General features: G+C 75.4%; 2 protein-coding genes across 4 annotated transcripts; both read left to right on the top strand.

The window, feature by feature from the left end:
• The first annotated feature begins 9 nt into the window (after window positions 1–9).
• SLX1A (structure-specific endonuclease subunit SLX1A) lies at window positions 10–4,498 on the top strand. The gene is made up of 7 exons (XM_075917418.2): window positions 10–142; window positions 1,139–1,319; window positions 2,334–2,385; window positions 2,720–3,061; window positions 3,663–3,793; window positions 3,918–4,005; window positions 4,248–4,498. Exons 2-7 carry the CDS (start codon window positions 1,147–1,149, stop codon window positions 4,272–4,274), a joined length of 813 nt encoding a protein of 270 aa, XP_075773533.2. The 5' UTR covers window positions 10–142; window positions 1,139–1,146; the 3' UTR covers window positions 4,275–4,498.
• LOC149524457 (sulfotransferase 1A1-like) lies at window positions 4,399–19,227 on the top strand. Of its 3 annotated transcripts, none has more exons than XM_089779095.1 (8): window positions 4,399–4,547; window positions 9,358–9,503; window positions 10,758–10,883; window positions 12,295–12,392; window positions 12,473–12,599; window positions 18,329–18,423; window positions 18,486–18,666; window positions 19,017–19,170. In XM_089779095.1, exons 2-8 carry the CDS (start codon window positions 9,359–9,361, stop codon window positions 19,127–19,129), a joined length of 885 nt encoding a protein of 294 aa, XP_089635221.1. In that variant the 5' UTR covers window positions 4,399–4,547; window position 9,358; the 3' UTR covers window positions 19,130–19,170. The 3 variants fall into 3 exon arrangements, with proteins under 3 accessions (XP_089635221.1, XP_089635220.1, XP_089635222.1); XM_089779094.1 differs by lacking the exon at window positions 4,399–4,547 and adding an exon at window positions 8,865–9,027; XM_089779096.1 differs by lacking the exons at window positions 4,399–4,547; window positions 18,329–18,423 and adding an exon at window positions 8,865–9,027 and having other exon boundaries at window positions 19,017–19,227.
• The last annotated feature ends 430 nt before the right edge of the window (window positions 19,228–19,657 follow it).

Raw genomic sequence — 19,657 nt, forward strand, 5'->3', positions numbered from 1 at the left:
CTACCGGCTCAGCGTCCCCGCAATTTGCGCGTTCCTTCAGATTCTCCAATCAGAGCGGGCGCGGAGGCGGGACATCGCTCGTCGTGGCCAATAGACTCCGGCCTGGGAGGCGGTGCCAGCAGGAGGTTTAGCTGGGTTGCAGGTAGGGATGCGGGTCAGGGGCCGGGGGAAATGGGGGGGGGTTTGGGGGGGCCCGGCCCATGGGGGGTTCGGGGCGGGGGGAACGGGGGAAATGGGGGGGCCCGGCCCATGGGGGGTTCGGGGCGGGGGGGGGTGGGGGAAATGGGAGGTGGTTTGGGGGGGCCCGGCCCATGGGGGGTTCGGGGCGGGGGGGGAACGGGGGAAATGGGGGTGGTTTGGGGGGGGCCCGGCCCATGGGGGGTTCGGGGGGGGGGGGAACGGGGGAAATGGGAGGTGGTTTGGGGGGGCCCGGCCCATGGGGGGTTCGGGGCGGGGGGGAACGGGGGAAATGGGAGGTGGTTTGGGGGGGCCCGGCCCATGGGGGGTTCGGGGCGGGGGGGTATGGGGGAAAGGGGGGTGGTTTGGGGGGCCCGGCCCATGGGGGGTTCGGGGGGGGGGCAGGGGGAAAAGTGGTTGGGGGGGGCCCTGGCCCATGGGGGTCTGGGCAGGGGGCATGGGGGAAATGGGAGGTGGCTTTGGGGGGGCCCGGCCCATGGGGGGTTCGGGGCGGGGGGAACGGGGGAAATGGGGGGTGGGTTTGGGGGGGCCCGGCCCATGGGGGGTTCGGGGCGGGGGGAACGGGGGAAATGGGGGTGGTTTGGGGGGCCCGTCCCATGGGGGTCGGGGCGGGGGGGAACGGGGGAAATGGGGGGAGCTGGGGGGCCCGGCCCATGGGGGGTTCGGGGCGAGGGGGCGGGGGAAAGGGAGGTGGTTTGGGGGGGCCCGGCCCATGGGGGGTTCGGGGCGGGGGGGAATGGGGGAAATGGTGGTTGGGGGCCCGGCCCATGGGGGGTTCGGGGCGGGGGGGAACGGGGGAAATGGGGGGTTTGGGGGGGCCTGGCCCATGGGGGTTGGGGCGGGGGCATGGGGGAAATGGGGGTGGTTTGGGGGGCCCTGGCCCTGGGGGGTGGGGCCTGGGGGGGCAGCACTGGATGGCTGGGACTGACCCCCCCTGCAGGCTCTGCCATGGGGGCGGAGCCACGTGGCTTCTTCGGTGTCTACCTGCTGCTTTGCGCCAACCCCCGGTACCGGGGCCGGGTCTACGTGGGTTTCACCGTCGCTCCCCAGCGCCGCCTCGGGCAGCACAACGCGGGCAAGCGCCGTGGGGGCGCCTGGAAAACCAGCGGACGTGGCCCTTGGTGGGGGGGGGCTCCCGGCTGGGGGGGCTGTCCCAGCATGCAGTGCTGTGGGGGGGCTCCCGGCTGGGGGGGGCTGTCCCAGCATGCAGTGCTGTGGGGGGGGCTCCCGGCTGGGGGGGGGCAGTCCCAGCATGCAGTGCTGCGGGGGGCCCCGGCTGGGGGGCAGTCCCAGGCGGTGCAGTGCTGTGGGGGGGCTCCCGGCTGGGGGGGGCAGTCCCAGCGTGCAGTGCTGTGGGGGGGGCTCCCGGCTGGGGGGGGCAGTCCCAGCATGCAGTGCTGCGGGGGGCTCCCGGGGGGGGGGGCAGTCCCAGCATGCAGTGCTGCGGGGGGGCTCCCGGGCTGGGGGGGGGCAGTCCCAGCATGCAGTGCTGCGGGGGGGCTCCCGGGCTGGGGGGGGGCAGTCCCAGCATGCAGTGCTGCGGGGGGGCTCCCGGCGGGGGGGGCAGTCCCAGCATGCAGTGCTGCGGGGGGGGCCCCGGCTGGGGGGGCAGTCCCAGCATGCATTGCTGCGGGGGGGGGTGGCTCCCGGCTTGGGGGGGCTGTCCCAGCATGCAGTGCTGCGGGGGGCTCCCGGCTGGGGGGGCAGTCCCAGCATGCAGTGCTGCGGGGGGCCCGGCCGGGGGGGGGCTGTCCCAGCATGCAGTGCTGCGGGGGGCTCTCGGCTGGGGGGGCAGTCCCAGCATGCAGTGCTGCGGGGGGCTCCTGGCTGGGGGGCAGTCCCAGCATGCAGTGCTGTGGGGGGGGGCTCCCGGCTGGGGGGGGGCAGTCCCAGCATGCAGTGCTGCGGGGGGGCTCCCGGCGGGGGGGGCTGTCCCAGCATGCAGTGCTGCGGGGGGCCCTGGCTGGGGGGGCAGTCCCAGCATGCAGTGCTGCGGGGGGCTCCTGGCTGGGGGGGGGCAGTCCCAGCATGCAGTGCTGCGGGGGGCTCCCAACAAGCCTTGCTCTTATGCCAACTTGTGCAGTGCCACTGGGCATGCTGGGAGCACTGGCCTGAGCTGGATTCTCTCCTTTCAGGGAGATGGTGCTGATCATCCACGGCTTCCCCTCGGACGTTGCTGCGCTGCGGGTACCTGCCGGCGCCCCTCACTCCCCGCCCGGGCCCCTCACTCCCCGCCCGGCGCCCCTCACTCCCCGCCCGGGGCCCCTCCCCGCCCGGGGCACTGCCCCCCAGCCCCACTGGCGCCCCTCACTCCCCGCCCGGGGCCCCTCACTCCCCGCCCGGGGCCCCTCACTCCCCGCCCGCGGCCACTGCCCCTCACTCCCCGCCCGCCCCCTCCTCCCCGCCCGGCGCCCCTCACTCCCCGCCCGGCGCCCCTCACTCCCCGCCCGCGGCCACTGCCCCCCAGCCCCACCGGCGCCCCTCAGGCCGACTCCCTAACTCCGCTGTCTCTGCCCCGCAGTTCGAGTGGGCCTGGCAGCACCCCCATGCTTCCCGCCGTCTGTGCAACGTGAGCCGCCGCGCCCGCCGGGAGAGCTGCTTTGACTTCCACCTGCGGGTTCTGGCTCACATGCTCCGCACGGCGCCCTGGTGCCGCCTGCCCCTCACCGTGCGCTGGCTGGAGCAGGCCTACTGCCGGGACTTCCCCCCGCCCCCTCCAGCCCCCCTGCACATGCCCCTGGCCTTTGGGCAGGTCCGGGCGCTGGGCCGAGCCGGGGGCTGCGGAGAGCGCGGGGGAGGCGACCCCAGCCCTGCTCCAGAGCAGACAGTGCACACCTGCACCCTGTGCCTAAAGAGACAGCAGGTACTTTGGGGGGAGGCTAGTGGGTGAGAGCCAGGACTTGGGGGAGGGGAGAGGAGTCTGGGATGCAGGACTCCTGGTTCTATCCCACACGGGGGGCAGTGGGGACGGGCCTAGTGGTGTCATGGAGTGGGGGGAGTCCCGGTGCCCCTGCAGCCAGGTGGAACAGTTGGGTGTTTGGTTGACAGGGACTCAGTGTAGCTCAGGCTTGTTACAGGAACCAGATGCAGCTGATACCACTGGGACGGGGTGCCCTGGGCCCCTCCCTGCATCCTCCACCTGCCGAGAGAACTCGCATGCTGCCCAACTCCCCCAGGCTGGAGGCAGCCCCCTTTGTTGAGGTTCTCTGGCAAGGTGTCACCTGGTTGCCCCCCAGGCTCAGGTTGCAGGACAGCCTGAGCTATTGGTGTATGTGAGCTAAGATGGGGGAGCCCCCCAGTGAGAGACACGTCCATCCTGGCACCGGTGCAGTGCCCAGGGAAACTGAGGCACACACAGGGTTAGAGCAGAGCAGAACAGGCCCGTAGGCAGCACAGTGAAGGCATTCCCCACCGCGTCACAGCTGCTTTCATTGGGGGCTCTGCCCCCCGTCTGCCCTCTGCAGGACGCGGAGGACTGCCTGCTGCGCTGCTTCCACCCTGGCTGCCCCCTGGCGGCGCACCCGGCCTGCCTGGCCCAGGAGTTCCTGCGCGAGGAGCCGCAGCAGTTGCTGCCTGTGGAGGGGCGCTGCCCGGGGTACGGGGCTCTCGGGGTGCCCCAGGGAGGGGAGGGATGCAATGCACTTGCCATGCGCAACACCCCAGCATGTTGCCTTGGTGACTGGTTGCCATGGTGAAGCCCTGCCCACTGCCTGTTTCAGCTGCAAGAACCTGGTCCTGTGGGGTGACCTCATTGGCTACCACCAGGGGTGCTACAGTGACTTGCAAGAAGTCCCTGCTGCCTTTCAGGTGAGCCCCGCCCACTTCCTGCTTAAACCCCACCCCTAGTGTGTCCCCTCCCCAAATCACGCCCCAACTTCCCTCTTCCCACCCTGCCAGGCCCCGCCCTGGCCACGCCCCCTCTCACGGGCAAGCCCCGCCTCTGCTTGTTCACACCCTCTTGCCTGACAAACTCCTCCCTCTTTGTCCCCGCCCCTTTCTGAGGCAGCCCCGCCCCTCCCTCTCTGACCTCCCTCCCTCCCTCCCTCTAGGCCGGGGCCACTGGGCTGAGGAGCTGAGGAGGCTGCGCCGGAGGGGGCGGGGCGAAGAGGCTGGTCTTTGCCCCGCCCCTGGTGGAGCGCGGGGCGTGGCCTGGCGTAAGGCAGACCTGGGCGCAGGGAGCCCGCGGCGCTTCTGAGCGGGGGAGAAGCGCCTGGTCCCGGCGACGCGCCCGCTCGCGGCTGAGTTGCCCCGTGACAGACTCTCCGGGCCCGGCAGCTTCCCAAATAAAACACTGAAGCCAGCTCGAGTCCGGCTCTGCCTGGGGGGGGAACCCGGGCGGGGGGCACGGGGTGAGTGTGGAAGGGGGGGGGGGCCCGGCGGGGGGCACGGGGTGAGTGTGGAAGGGGGGTGGGGGCCCGGCGGGGGAGTTACGGGGTGAGTGTGGAAGGGGGGGGGTGGGGGCCCGGCGGGGGAGTTACGGGGTGAGTGTGGAAGGGGGGTGGGGACCCGGCGGGGGAGTTACGGGGTGAGTGTGGAAGGGGGGTGGGGGCCCGGCGGGGGAGCGGGGTGAGTGTGGAAGGGGGTGGGGACCCGGCGGGGGAGTTACGGGGTGAGTGTGGAAGGGGGGTGGGGACCCGGCGGGGGAGTTACGGGGTGAGTGTGGAAGGGGGGTGGGGACCCGGCGGGGGAGTTACGGGGTGAGTGTGGAAGGGGGGGGGGGGTGGGGGCCCGGCGGGGGAGTTACGGGGTGAGTGTGGAAGGGGGGTGGGGGCCCGGCGGGGGAGTTACGGGGTGAGTGTGGAAGGGGGTGGGGACCCGGCGGGGGAGTTACGGGGTGAGTGTGGAAGGGGGTGGGGACCCGGCGGGGGAGTTACGGGGTGAGTGTGGAAGGGGGGTGGGGACCCGGCGGGGGAGTTACGGGGTGAGTGTGGAAGGGGGGGGTGTGGGGCCCGGCGGGGGAGTTACGGGGTGAGTGTGGAAGGGGGGGGGGGGCCCGGCGGGGGGGCACGGGGTGAGTGTGGAAGGGGGTGGGGACCCGGCGGGGGAGTTACGGGGTGAGGTGGAAGGAGGGGGGACCCGGCGGGGGGCACGGGGTGATGTGGAAGGGGGTGGGGACCCGGCGGGGGGGCACGGGGTGAGTGTGGAAGGGGGGTGGGGACCCGGCGGGGGGCACGGGGTGAACGTGGAAGGGGGGGGGGTGGGGACCCGGCGGGGGGCACGGGGTGAGTGTGGAAGGGGGTGGGGACCCGGCGGGGGGCACGGGGTGAGTGTGGAAGGGGGGTGGGGACCCGGCGGGGGGCACGGGGTGAGTGTGGAAGGGGGGGTGGGGACCCGGCGGGGGGCACGGGGTGAGTGTGGAAGGGGGTGGGGACCCGGCGGGGGGCACGGGGTGAGTGTGGAAGGGGGGTGGGGACCCGGCGGGGGGCACGGGGTGAGTGTGGAAGGGGGGTGGGGACCCGGCGGGAGTTACGGGGTGAGTGTGGAAGGGGGTGGGGACCCGGCGGGGGGCACGGGGCAGTGGGGTGGAAGGGGGGGTGGGGACCCGGCGGGGGGGCACGGGGTGAGTGTGGAAGGGGGTGGGGACCCGGCGGGGGGCACGGGGTGAGTGTGGAAGGGGGGTGGGGACCCGGCGGGGGAGTTACGGGGTGAGTGTGGAAGGGGGGTGGGGACCCGGCGGGGGGCACGGGGTGAGTGTGGAAGGGGGTGGGGACCCGGCGGGGGGCACGGGGTGAGTGTGGAAGGGGGGTGGGGACCCGGCGGGGGGCACGGGGTGAGTGTGGAAGGGGGGTGGGGACCCGGCGGGGGGCACGGGGTGAGTGTGGAAGGGGGGTGGGAACCCGGGCGGGGGGCACGGGGTGAGTGTGGAAGGGGGGTGGGGACCCGGCGGGGGGCACGGGGTGAGTGTGGAAGGGGGGGGGGACCCGGCGGGGGGCACGGGGTGAGTGTGGAAGGGGGTGGGGACCCGGCGGGGGGCACGGGGTGAGTGTGGAAGGGGGTGGGGACCCGGCGGGGGGCACGGGGTGAGTGTGGAAGGAGGGGGGGACCCGGCGGGGGCACAGGGTGAGTGTGGAAGGGGGTGGGGACCCGGCGGGGGGCACGGGGTGAGTGTGGAAGGGGGGTGGGGACCCGGCGGGGGAGTTACGGGGTGAGTGTGGAAGGAGGGGGGGACCCGGCGGGGGGCACGGGGTGAGTGTGGAAGGGGGTGGGGACCCGGCGGGGGGCACGGGGTGAGTGTGGAAGGGGGGTGGGGACCCGGCGGGGGGCACGGGGTGAGTGTGGAAGGGGGTGGGGACCCGGCGGGGGGGCACGGGGTGAGTGTGGAAGGGGGGTGGGGACCCGGCGGGGGGCACGGGGTGAGTGTGGAAGGGGGTGGGGACCCGGCGGGGGGCACGGGGTGAGTGTGGAAGGGGGTGGGGACCCGGCGGGGGGCACGGGGTGAGTGTGGAAGGGGGGTGGGGACCCGGCGGGGGGCACGGGGTGAGTGTGGAAGGGGGTGGGGACCCGGCGGGGGGCACGGGGTGAGTGTGGAAGGGGGGTGGGGACCCGGCGGGGGCACGGGGTGAGTGTGGAAGGGGTGGGACCCGGCGGGGGCACGGGGTGAGTGTGGAAGGGGGGTGGGGACCCGGCGGGGGAGTTACGGGGTGAGTGTGGAAGGAGGGGGGACCCGGCGGGGGGCACGGGGTGAGTGTGGAAGGGGGGTGGGGACCCGGCGGGGGGCACGGGGTGAGTGTGGAAGGGGGGTGGGGACCCGGCGGGGGGCACGGGGTGAGTGTGGAAGGGGGTGGGGACCCGGCGGGGGGCACGGGGTGAGTGTGGAAGGGGGTGGGGACCCGGCGGGGGGCACGGGGTGAGTGTGGAAGGGGGGTGGGGACCCGGCGGGGGGCACGGGGTGAGTGTGGAAGGGGGGTGGGGACCCGGCGGGGGGCACGGGGTGAGTGTGGAAGGGGGGGGGGACCCGGCGGGGGGCACGGGGTGAGTGTGGAAGGGGGGTGGGGACCCGGCGGGGGGCACGGGGTGAGTGTGGAAGGGGGTGGGGACCCGGCGGGGGGCACGGGGTGAGTGTGGAAGGGGGGTGGGGACCCGGCGGGGGAGTTACGGGGTGAGTGTGGGGAAGGAGGGGGGACCCGGCAGGGGGCACGGGGTGAGTGTGGAAGGAGGGGGGGACCCGGCGGGGGGCACGAGGTGAGTGTGGAAGGGGGTGGGGACCCGGCGGGGGGCACGGGGTGAGTGTGGAAGGGGTGGGGACCCGGCGGGGGGCACGGGGTGAGTGTGGAAGGGGGGGTGGGGACCCGGCGGGGGGCACGGGGTGAGTGTGGAAGGGGGTGTGGGGTCTGGCGGGGGGCACGGGGTGAGTGTGGAAGGGGGGTGGGGACCCGGCGGGGGCACGGGGTGAGTGTGGAAGGGGGTGGGGACCCGGCGGGGGGCACGGGGTGAGTGTGGAAGGGGGGAGGACCCGGCGGGGGGCACGGGGTGAGTGTGGAAGGGGGTGGGGACCCGGCGGGGGGCACGGGGTGAGTGTGGAAGGGGGTGGGGACCCGGCGGGGGGCACGGGGTGAGTGTGGAAGGGGGGTGGGGACCCGGCGGGGGAGTTACGGGGTGAGTGTGGAAGGGGGGTGGGGACCCGGCGGGGGGCACGGGGTGAGTGTGGAAGGGCGGGGACCCGCGGGGGCACGGGGTGAGTGTGGAAGGGGGTGGGGACCCGGCGGGGGCACGGGGTGAGTGTGGAAGGGGGTGGGGACCCGGCGGGGGCACGGGGTGAGTGTGGAAGGGGGTGGGGACCCGGCGGGGGGCACGGGGTGAGTGTGGAAGGGGGGGTGGGGACCCGGCGGGGGGCACGGGGTGAGTGGGTGGGGGAGGATGGGGGGGCACGGGGTGAGTGTGGAAGGGGGGTGGGGACCCGGCGGGGGGCACGGGGTGAGTGTGGAAGGGGGGTGGGGACCCGGCGGGGGGCACGGGGTGAGTGTGGAAGGGGGGTGGGGACCCGGCGGGGGAGTTACGGGGTGAGTGTGGAAGGGGGTGGGGACCCGGCGGGGGGCACGGGGTGAGTGTGGAAGGGGGTGGGGACCCGGCGGGGGCACGAGGTGAGTGTGGAAGGGGGGTGGGGACCCGGCGGGGGGCACGGGGTGAGTGTGGAAGGGGGGTGGGGACCCGGCGGGGGGCACGGGGTGAGTGTGGAAGGGGGTGGGGACCCGGCGGGGGGCACGGGGTGAGTGTGGAAGGGGGGTGGGGACCCGGCGGGGGGCACGGGGTGAGTGTGGAAGGGGGGATGGGGACCCGGCGGGGGGCACGGGGTGAGTGTGGAAGGGGGGGTGGGGACCCGGCGGGGGAGTTACGGGGTGAGTGTGGAAGGGGGTGGGGACCCGGCGGGGGCACGGGGTGAGTGTGGAAGGGGGTGGGGACCCGGCGGGGGGCACGGGGTGAGTGTGGAAGGGGGGTGGGGACCCGGCGGGGGGCACGGGGTGAGTGTGGGGGGGGTGGGGACCCGGCGGGGGGCACGGGGTGAGTGTGGAAGGGGGTGGGGACCCGGCGGGGGAGTTACGGGCGGGGGATCCGGGAGGGTTTGGGTGTGGAAGGGGACTCGGGAGGCAGGAAAGGGGGGGGCTAAACGGGTCCTGGCGGGGCCCAGGTGGGGGGGGAAGGGACCGGAGCGTTGGCGCGGTACCGGGAGACTAACGCGGGGACTCAGCCCTCCTCCCCCGCCCCCCGCGCGATGGGATCCGCCCCCCCCCCCCCGGCCCTTCTCGACTCCGCCTGCCCCTGACCCGCAGATAAAACCCGCTGGGCCGAGCCTCCGCGCTGGACCCCGCAGCCGCCGACGGACCCGAGCGAGTGAGGGGGGCGCTGCTGCTCCGGCCCCCCCCCGATCCCGTCCAACGGGAGCCCCCGCGCCGCGATCCCGCGCCCCCGGCTCTCCCTTGTCCTGCGCCAGCGCCCAGGAATGTTCCCGGAGCCACCTCCGCCCGGGCCCGGAAACTTTTCCGACAGTCCCGCGGCACCCCCTGCCCCGGGCCCCGCCTGCCCCCTGCCCCGCGACCCCCCTCCAGCCCCGCGGCACCCAGTCCTCGAACCCCGCCGCCACAGCCCCGCCCCCAGCCCTGGCCCTGGTGTGGGGCCGGGTTCCCTCCAGAGTCGAACGCCTTTGTACCCCCTCTCTCGCAGGATGCAGCCGGCCGAGGGGACCCCGCGCCCACCCCTGATCCCCATTCGGGGTGTCCCCATGATCAAATACTTCGCAGAGAACTGGGAGGTGGAGGAATTCCAGGCGCAGCCGGATGATCTGCTCATCTGCACGTACCCCAAATCCGGTCAGTGCCCCCGCCCCGGGTGAGCGCCCCTCTCCCCGCCCCCGCCCCGGGTGAGCGCCCCTCTCCCCCGCCCCCCCCCCCCCCCTGCCCCGGGTGAGCGCCCCTCTCCCCGCCCCCCGCCCCGGGTGAGCGCCCCTCTCCCCCGCCCCCCTGCCCCGGGTGAGCGTCCCCCCGCGCCCCCCTGCCCCGGGTGAGCGTCCCCTCCCCCGCCCCTGCCCCGGGTGAGCGTCCTCCCCCCGCCCCCTGCCCCGGGTGAGCGTCCCTCTCCCGCGCCCCCCTGCCCCGGGTGAGCGTCCCTCTCCCCCCGCCCCCTGCCCCGGGTGAGCGTCCCTCTCCCGCGCCCCTCTCCCCCGCCCCCTGCCCCGGGTGAGCGTCCCTCTCCCGCGCCCCTCTGCCCCCCCCCCCCCCCCCTGCCCCTCTCCCGCGCCCCCCCCCTGCCCCGGGTGACCCCTCCCCCCGCCCCCTGCCCCGGGTGAGCGTCCCTCTCCCCGCGCCCCCCTGCCCCGGGTGAGCGCGCCCCCTCCCCCCGCCCCCTGCCCCGGGTGAGCGTCCCTCTCCCGCGCCCCTGCCCCGGGTGAGCGTCCCTCTCCCCCCGCCCCCCTGCCCCGGGTGAGCGTCCCTCTCCCGCGCCCCCTGCCCCGGGTGAGCGCCCCTCTCCCCCGCCCCCCTGCCCCGGGTGAGCGTCCCTCTCCCGCGCCCCCTGCCCCGGTGCCCCTCTCCCCCGCCCCCCTGCCCCGGGTGAGCGTCCCTCTCCCGCCCCCCTCCCCCCGCCCCCCGCCCCGGGTGAGCGCCCCTCTCCCCCGCCCCTCTTCCCCGGGTGAGCGTCCCTCTCCCGCGCCCCTCTCCCCGCCCCCCGCCCCGGGTGAGCGTCCCTCTCCCCCCCCCCCCTGCCCCGGGTGGCGTCCCCCCCGCCCCCCTGCCCCGGGTGAGCGTCCCTCTCCCCCGCCCCCCTGCCCCGGGTGAGCGTCCCTCTCCCGCGCCCCTCCCCCCGCCCCTCTGCCCCGGGTGAGCGCCCCTCTCCCCGCCCCTCTGCCCCGGGTGAGCGCCCCTCTCCCCCGCCCCCCTGCCCCGGGTGAGCGCCCCTCTCCCCCGCCCCCTGCCCCGGGCAGGCACCCCTCACCCCTGCCCCCTCCCCCGGGTGAGCGCCCCTCTCCCCAGCTCCCCTGCCCCGGGTGAGCGCCCCTCACCCCTGCCCCGGGTGAGCGTCCCTCTCCCGCGCCCCTCTGCCCGTGCCCCTCACTCCCCACCTCGCAGGCACCACGTGGATCAGCGAGATAGTGGACATGATCTACAAGGACGGGGACGCGGAGCGGTGCAGGCAGGACCCCATCTACATGCGAGTCCCCTTCCTGGAGTTTGCTGTTCCTGGCGTCCCCACAGGTAGCAAGGGCCGTCTCCCAGTGCGGGGGCGGGGCGGCAGGGCGCTGCTCTCCCAGCAGGGGGTGTGGTGGGGCGGGTGCTGCTCTCCCAGCAGGGGTGCTCGGGGGGGCAGGCGCCGGTCTCCCAGCAGGGGGTGTGGTGGGGCGGGTGCTGCTCTCCCAGCAGGGGGCGGGTGCAGGGGGTGGGTGGGGCTGCCTCCCAGCAGGGGGTGCTCGGGGGGCGGGGCTGCCCCAGGGGGGTGCTCCCAGCAGGGGGCGGGGGGCGGGCGCTGCTCTCCCAGCAGGGGGTGCTCGGGGGGCGGGTGCTGCTCTCCCAGCAGGGGGTGCTCGGGGGGGGGGCGGGCGCCGGGGGGCAGGGCGCTGCTCTCCCAGCAGGGGGTGCGGTGGGGCGGGCGGGGGGGGTGCGGGCGGGCGCTGCTCTCCCAGCAGGGGTGCTCAGGGGGGCGGGCGCTGCTCTCCCAGCAGGGGGTGCTCAGGGGGGCGGGTGCTGCTTCTCCCAGCAGGGGGTGCTCGGGGGGGGGGGGCGGGTGCTGCTCTCCCAGCAGGGGGTGCTCGGGGGGGGGCAGGCGGGGGCCAGTGCTCCCAGCAGGGGGTGCTCAGGGGGGCTGGGGGGGTGCTGCTCTCCCAGCAGGGGGTGCTCGGGGGGCAGGGCGCTGCTCTCCCAGCAGGGGTGCTCAGGGGGGCGGGCGCTGCTCTCCCAGCAGGGGTGCTCAGGGGGGCGGGTGCTGCTCTCCCAGCAGGGGGTGCTCAGGGGGGCAGGCGCCGGTCTCCCAGCAGGGGGTGCGGTGGGGCGGGTGCTGCTCTCCCAGCAGGGGTGCTCGGGGGGGCAGGGCGCCAGTCTCCCAGCAGGGGTGCTCAGGGGGGCAGGGCGTCGGTCTCCCAGCAGGGGTGCTCGGGGGGGCAGGCGCCGGTCTCCCAGCAGGGGGTGCGGTGGGGTGGGTGCTGCTCTCCCAGCAGGGGTGCTCGGGGGGGCAGGGCGCCGGTCTCCCAGCAGGGGTGCTCGGGGGGGCAGGCGCCGGTCTCCCAGCAGGGGGTGCGGTGGGGTGGGTGCTGCTCTCCCAGCAGGGGTGCTCAGGGGGGCAGGGCGCCGGTCTCCCAGCAGGGGTGCTCGGGGGGGCAGGGCGCCGGTCTCCCAGCAGGGGTGCTCAGGGGGGCAGGGCGTCGGTCTCCCAGCAGGGGTGCTCGGGGGGGCAGGGCGCCGGTCTCCCAGCAGGGGTGCTCGGGGGGGCAGGCGCCGGTCTCCCAGCAGGGGGTGCGGTGGGGTGGGTGCTGCTCTCCCAGCAGGGGTGCTCAGGGGGGCAGGGCGCCGGTCTCCCAGCAGGGGTGCTCGGGGGGGGCAGGCGCCGGTCTCCCAGCAGGGGTGCTCGGTGGGACACTGGGGGGGGCTCTCAGCTCACCCGCCCGTGCCCCAGGCACGGAGCTGCTCCGGAAGAGGTCCTCGCTGCGGCTGGTGAAGACCCACCTGCCGGTGCAGCTGCTGCCGGAGTCATTCTGGGAGCAGGACTGTAAGGTGAGACTGAGGGGCGAGGCTGGGCCGAAAGCTGGGGGGGAGGCTGGGGCCCAGTCAGCCTGAACCCTGCATCCCCCCAGATGATCTACGTGGCCAGGAACCCCAAGGACGTGGCCGTGTCCTACTATTACTTCTACCAGATGGCGAAAGTGCACCCGGACCCCGGCCCATGGGACCGCTTCCTGGAGGACTTTATGGCCGGCACAGGTGGGGAATGAGCAGGGGCCAAGCTACAGGGCTGCTCCTCCCATGGGGACACTGGCTCTGATCCGAGCCGAGGGCATGGGGGGACTGGCTGGCTCATGGGGCAGAGCTGGGGATATGGACCAGCTGGCCGGGGGGCAGGCTGTGGATGGCGAGGGCAGAGTGGGGGTGTGGGGAACCGGATGGCAGGGAGGGGGCAGCGGGTCCCAGCTGGCGGGGATGGGGGGGAACGTGTCCCGGCTGGCAGGGATGGGGGGGGACGTGTCCCGGCTGGCAGGGATGGGGGGGGGACGTGTCCCGGCTGGCAGGGATGGGGGGGGAGAACGTGTCCCTGCTGGCGGGGATGGGGGGGGAGAACGTGTCCCTGCTGGCGGGGATGGGGGGGGAGAACGTGTCCCTGCTGGCGGGGATGGGGGGGGAGAACGTGTCCCTGCTGGCGGGGATGGGGGGGGAGAACGTGTCCCGGCTGGCGGGGATGGGGGGGGAGAACGTGTCCCGGCTGGCGGGGATGGGGGGGGAGAACGTGTCCCGGCTGGCGGGGATGGGGGGGGAGAACGTGTCCCTGCTGGCGGGGATGGGGGGGGAGAACGTGTCCCGGCTGGCGGGGATGGGGGGGGAGAACGTGTCCCTGCTGGCGGGGATGGGGGGGGAGAACGTGTCCCTGCTGGCGGGGATGGGGGGGGAGAACGTGTCCCGGCTGGCGGGGATGGGGGGGGAGAACGTGTCCCGGCTGGCGGGGATGGGGGGGAACGTGTCCCGGCTGGCGGGGATGGGGGGGAGAACGTGTCCCGGCTGGCGGGGATGGGGGGGAGAACGTGTCCCGGCTGGCGGGGATGGGGGGGGAGAACGTGTCCCTGCTGGCGGGGGGGGGGGGGGAACGTGTCCCGGCTGGCGGGGATGGGGGGGGAGAACGTGTCCCTGCTGGCGCGGATGGGGGGGGGGGGGGGGGGGGAGAACGTGTCCCGGCTGGCGGGGATGGGGGGGGAGAACGTGTCCCGGCTGGCGGGGATGGGGGGGGAGAACGTGTCCCGGCTGGCGGGGATGGGGGGGGAGAACGTGTCCCGGCTGGCGGGGATGGGGGGGGAGAACGTGTCCCGGCTGGCGGGGATGGGGGGGGAGAACGTGTCCCGGCTGGCGGGGATGGGGGGGGAGAACGTGTCCCGGCTGGCGGGGATGGGGGGGGAGAACGTGTCCCGGCTGGCGGGGATGGGGGGGGAGAACGTGTCCCGGCTGGCGGGGATGGGAGGGGACGTGTCCCGGCTGGCGGGGATGGGGGGGGAGAACGTGTCCCGGCTGGCGGGGATGGGGGGGGAGAACGTGTCCCTGCTGGCGGGGATGGGGGGGGACGTGTCCCTGCTGGCGGGGATGGGGGGGGAGAACGTGTCCCGGCTGGCGGGGATGGGGGGGGAGAACGTGTCCCTGCTGGCGGGGATGGGGGGGGACGTGTCCCTGCTGGCGGGGATGGGGGGGGAGAACGTGTCCCGGCTGGCGGGGATGGGGGGGGAGAACGTGTCCCTGCTGGCGGGGATGGGGGGGGACGTGTCCCGGCTGGCGGGGATGGGGGGGAGAACGTGTCCCGGCTGGCGGGGATGGGGGGGGGAGAACGTGTCCCGGCTGGCGGGGATGGGGGGGGGGGAACGTGTCCCGGCTGGCGGGGATGGGGGGGGACGTGTCCCGGCTGGCGGGGATGGGGGGGGAGAACGTGTCCCGGCTGGCGGGGATGGGGGGGGAGAACGTGTCCCGGCTGGCGGGGATGGGGGGGGAGAACGTGTCCCGGCTGGCGGGGATGGGGGGGGAGAACGTGTCCCGGCTGGCGGGGATGGGGGGGGAGAACGTGTCCCGGCTGGCGGGGAAGGGAGGGGACGTGTCCCGGCTGGCGGGGATGGGGGGGGAGAACGTGTCCCGGCTGGCGGGGATGGGGGGGGAGAACGTGTCCCTGCTGGCGGGGATGGGGGGGGACGTGTCCCTGCTGGCGGGGATGGGGGGGGAGAACGTGTCCCGGCTGGCGGGGATGGGGGGGGAGAACGTGTCCCTGCTGGCGGGGATGGGGGGGGACGTGTCCCTGCTGGCGGGGATGGGGGGGGACGTGTCCCGGCTGGCGGGGATGGGGGGGAGAACGTGTCCCGGCTGGCGGGGATGGGGGGGAGAACGTGTCCCTGCTGGCGGGGATGGGGGGGGGAGAACGTGTCCCGGCTGGCGGGGATGGGAGGGGACGTGTCCCGGCTGGCGGGGATGGGGGGGGAGAACGTGTCCCGGCTGGCGGGGATGGGGGGGGAGAACGTGTCCCTGCTGGCGGGGATGGGGGGGGGACGTGTCCCTGCTGGCGGGGATGGGGGGGGAGAACGTGTCCCGGCTGGCGGGGATGGGGGGGGAGAACGTGTCCCGGCTGGCGGGGATGGGAGGGGACGTGTCCCGGCTGGCGGGGATGGGGGGGGAGAACGTGTCCCGGCTGGCGGGGATGGGGGGGGAGAACGTGTCCCTGCTGGCGGGGATGGGGGGGGACGTGTCCCTGCTGGCGGGGATGGGGGGGGAGAACGTGTCCCGGCTGGCGGGGATGGGGGGGGAGAACGTGTCCCTGCTGGCGGGGATGGGGGGGGACGTGTCCCGGCTGGCGGGGATGGGGGGGAGAACGTGTCCCGGCTGGCGGGGATGGGGGGGGAGAACGTGTCCCGGCTGGCGGGGATGGGGGGGAACGTGTCCCGGCTGGCGGGGATGGGGGGGGACGTGTCCCGGCTGGCGGGGATGGGGGGGGAGAACGTGTCCCGGCTGGCGGGGATGGGGGGGGAGAACGTGTCCCGGCTGGCGGGGATGGGGGGGGAGAACGTGTCCCGGCTGGCGGGGATGGGGGGGGGGAGAACGTGTCCCGGCTGGCGGGGATGGGGGGGGGAGAACGTGTCCCGGCTGGCGGGGATGGGAGGGGACGTGTCCCGGCTGGCGGGGATGGGGGGGGAGAACGTGTCCCGGCTGGCGGGGATGGGGGGGGAGAACGTGTCCCTGCTGGCGGGGATGGGGGGGGGGGGGACGTGTCCCTGCTGGCGGGGATGGGGGGGGAGAACGTGTCCCGGCTGGCGGGGATGGGGGGGAGAACGTGTCCCTGCTGGCGGGGATGGGGGGGGGGGGGGACGTGTCCCTGCTGGCGGGGATGGGGGGGGACGTGTCCCGGCTGGCGGGGATGGGGGGGAGAACGTGTCCCGGCTGGCGGGGATGGGGGGGAGAACGTGTCCCTGCTGGCGGGGATGGGGGGGGAGAACGTGTCCCTGCTGGCGGGGATGGGGGGGGAGAACGTGTCCCTGCTGGCGGGGATGGGGGGGGAGAACGTGTCCCTGCTGGCGGGGATGGGGGGGGAGAACGTGTCCCTGCTGGCGGGGATGGGGGGGGAGAACGTGTCCCTGCTGGCGGGGATGGGGGGGGAGAACGTGTCCCTGCTGGCGGGGATGGGGGGGGAGAACGTGTCCCGGCTGGCGGGGATGGGGGGGGAGAACGTGTCCCGGCTGGCGGGGATGGGGGGGGAGAACGTGTCCCGGCTGGCGGGGATGGGGGGGGAGAACGTGTCCCGGCTGGCGGGGATGGGGGGGGAGAACGTGTCCCTGCTGGCGGGGATGGGGGGGGACGTGTCCCGGCTGGCGGGGATGGGGGGGAGAACGTGTCCCGGCTGGCGGGGATGGGGGGGAGAACGTGTCCCGGCTGGCGGGGATGGGGGGGAGAACGTGTCCCGGCTGGCGGGGATGGGGGGGGACGTGTCCCTGCTGGCGGGGATGGGGGGGGAACGTGTCCCGGCTGGCGGGGATGGGGGGGAGAACGTGTCCCGGCTGGCGGGGATGGGGGGGGGAGAACGTGTCCCGGCTGGCGGGGATGGGGGGGGACGTGTCCCTGCTGGCGGGGATGGGGGGGGAACGTGTCCCGGCTGGCGGGGATGGGGGGGAGAACGTGTCCCGGCTGGCGGGGATGGGGGGGAGAACGTGTCCCGGCTGGCGGGGATGGGGGGGGAGAACGTGTCCCTGCTGGCGGGGATGGGGGGGGAACGTGTCCCGGCTGGCGGGGATGGGGGGGGAGAACGTGTCCCTGCTGGCGCGGATGGGGGGGGGGGGGGGGAGAACGTGTCCCGGCTGGCGGGGATGGGGGGGGGAGAACGTGTCCCGGCTGGCGGGGATGGGGGGGGAGAACGTGTCCCGGCTGGCGGGGATGGGGGGGGGGAGAACGTGTCCCGGCTGGCGGGGATGGGGGGGGGGAGAACGTGTCCCGGCTGGCGGGGATGGGGGGGACGTGTCCCTGCTGGCGGGGATGGGGGGGGAACGTGTCCCGGCTGGCGGGGATGGGGGGGAACGTGTCCCGGCTGGCGGGGATGGGGGGGGGAGAACGTGTCCCGGCTGGCGGGGATGGGGGGGGAGAACGTGTCCCGGCTGGCGGGGATGGGGGGGGAGAACGTGTCCCGGCTGGCGGGGATGGGGGGGGGGGAGAACGTGTCCCGGCTGGCGGGGATGGGAGGGGAGAACGTGTCCCGGCTGGCGGGGATGGGGGGGACGTGTCCCTGCTGGCGGGGATGGGGGGGGAACGTGTCCCGGCTGGCGGGGATGGGGGGGGACGTGTCCCGGCTGGCGGGGATGGGGGGGAGAACGTGTCCCTGCTGGCGGGGATGGGGGGGGAGAACGTGTCCCGGCTGGCGGGGATGGGGGGGGAGAACGTGTCCCGGCTGGCGGGGATGGGGGGGGAGAACGTGTCCCGGCTGGCGGGGATGGGAGGGGACGTGTCCCGGCTGGCGGGGATGGGAGGGGAGAACGTGTCCCGGCTGGCGGGGATGGGGGGGGAGAACGTGTCCCTGCTGGCGGGGATGGGGGGGGGACGTGTCCCTGCTGGCGGGGATGGGGGGGAGAACGTGTCCCGGCTGGCGGGGATGGGGGGGGGACGTGTCCCTGCTGGCGGGGATGGGGGGAGAACGTGTCCCGGCTGGCGGGGATGGGGGGGGAGAACGTGTCCCTGGTGGCGGGGATGGGGGGGGAGAACGTGTCCCTGGTGGCGGGGATGGGGGGGGAGAACGTGTCCCGGCTGGCGGGGATGGGGGGGAACGTGTCCCGGCTGGCGGGGATGGGGGGGGAGAACGTGTCCCTGCTGGCGCGGATGGGGGGGGGAGAACGTGTCCCGGCTGGCGGGGATGGGGGGGGAGAACGTGTCCCGGCTGGCGGGGATGGGGGGGGAGAACGTGTCCCTGCTGGCGGGGATGGGGGGGGACGTGTCCCTGCTGGCGGGGATGGGGGGGGGGAGAACGTGTCCCGGCTGGCGGGGATGGGGGGGACGTGTCCCTGCTGGCGGGGATGGGGGGGGAGAACGTGTCCCAGCTGGCGGGGATGGGGGGGGACGTGTCCCTGCTGGCGGGGATGGGGGGAGAACGTGTCCCGGCTGGCGGGGATGGGGGGGGGAGAACGTGTCCCGGCTGGCGGGGATGGGGGGGGAGAATGTGTCCCTGCTGGCGGGGATGGGGGGGGGGACGTGTCCCAGCTGGCGGGGATGGGGGGGGACGTGTCCCTGCTGGCGGGGATGGGGGGGGAGAACGTGTCCCGGCTGGCGGGGATGGGGGGGGAGAACGTGTCCCCTGCTGGCGGGGATGGGGGGGGGGGACGTGTCCCTGCTGGCGGGGATGGGGGGGGGGGGGACGTGTCCCGGCTGGCGGGGATGGGGGGGGAGAACGTGTCCCGGCTGGCGGGGCCTGCGTGGTACTGAGCCGTGTGCCCCTGCAGTGTCCTTCGGCTCATGGCACCAGCATGTGCGCGGCTGGTGGGAGCGGCAGCAGGCGCAGCGGATGCTCTACCTGTTCTATGAGGACATGAAGGAGGTGAGACCCCCCCCCGCCCCTGCCCAGCCCCTTGCCCAGCCTTGACCCCCCCTTCCCGCCAGGACCCCCGGCGCGAGATCCGCAAGGTGCTGGAGTTCCTGGGGCGCACCCCGGACGAGGGGCTGGTGGACGCCGTCGCCCAGCACACGTCCTTCCAGGCCATGCAGGAGAACTTCATGGCCAACTACAGCACCATCCCCACCAGCGTCATGGACCACAGCATCTCGCCCTTCATGCGCAAGGGTATGGCTGGAGGCATGAGGGGGCTCAGCCAGGGCAGGGCCCCAGATGACCCGGGGGGCTGGGCAGGCAGCTGAGGGGTGTGGCCGAGTCAGGGTGACCCGGGGGCGTGGCCAGGAGCCGGGGGCGTGGCCAGGAGCCGGGGGCGTGGCCGAGGCAGGGCGAGCCGGGGGCGTGGCCAGGAGCCGGGGGCGTGGCCGAGGCAGGGCGAGCCGGGGGTGTGGCCAGGAGCCGGGGGCGTGGCCGAGGCAGGGCGAGCCGGGGGCGTGGCCGAGGCAGGGCGAGCCGGGGGCGTGGCCGAGGCAGGGCTCCAGGCGGCCCGGCGGCCACAGTGACCTGGCGCTTGTGCCCAGGGCTGACCGGCGACTGGAAGAACCTGTTCACGGTGGCGCAGAGCGAGCGATTCGACGCCGACTACGAGAGGCAAATGGAGGGATCCGACCTGCGCTTCCGGCTGGAGCTCTGAGCCCCCCGCCCCCCCGGGGAGATAAACCTGGTCCCAGCTGCCGTCTCCGTGTGGTTCACTGGCGCCGGCCGAGCGAGAGCTAGAGCAGGCGGGGCGGGCGCCGGGGCAGGTCCCTGCTCGTCCTGGTGCAGGACGCGGGGGTGCCAGCCCTGCACAGAGCCCAGAATGCAGGCAGTGGCCCAGGGGGCAGAGAGAGCCCCCACCTGGGCACAGGGCAATCAGGCAGACAGGGCTGGGGGCGGTGGCTCCTGGGAGATGGAGGGGGGCCCGGCCTCGGCTCCAGAGTGGGTCTGGCCAGGCAGGGACGCAGGGCCCAGCTGGGGGATGTTTCAGCTGTTGGGAAGTTGCAGTTCAAGTCCCTGGGCTGTGTGGCCCCAGCCAGGGAGGCAGGGCTAAGGGCAGCTACGGGGGCAGAGGCAGGGGGCAGGGAGCCTGGCAGCGCGGTGGGGGCAGAGATAGGGGGCCGGGCAGCGCTGCAGGGCCAGCCAGGGGGATGGGGCTGGGCCAGGCAGCGCTGGGGGCCGGGGG

This window comes from Pelodiscus sinensis, chromosome 5, assembly GCF_052426305.1.
Source record: "Pelodiscus sinensis isolate ZL-2025 chromosome 5, ASM5242630v1, whole genome shotgun sequence".
NCBI lineage: Eukaryota > Metazoa > Chordata > Testudines > Trionychidae > Pelodiscus > Pelodiscus sinensis.

Bases quoted from the DNA above. Each gene is read 5' to 3' on its own strand.
- SLX1A (XM_075917418.2), top strand. From the start codon at position 1,147: ATGGGGGCGGAGCCACGTGGCTTCTTCGGTGTCTACCTGCTGCTTTGC. The intron at 1,320-2,333 runs GTGGGGGGGGGC...CTCTCCTTTCAG, and splicing joins ACCAGCGGACGTGGCCCTTG to GGAGATGGTGCTGATCATCC. The intron at 3,794-3,917 runs GTACGGGGCTCT...TGCCTGTTTCAG, and splicing joins GTGGAGGGGCGCTGCCCGGG to CTGCAAGAACCTGGTCCTGT.
- LOC149524457 (XM_089779095.1), top strand. From the start codon at position 9,359: ATGCAGCCGGCCGAGGGGACCCCGCGCCCACCCCTGATCCCCATTCGG. The intron at 12,600-18,328 runs GTGGGGAATGAG...GTGCCCCTGCAG, and splicing joins GGACTTTATGGCCGGCACAG to TGTCCTTCGGCTCATGGCAC. The intron at 18,667-19,016 runs GTATGGCTGGAG...GCTTGTGCCCAG, and splicing joins CTCGCCCTTCATGCGCAAGG to GGCTGACCGGCGACTGGAAG.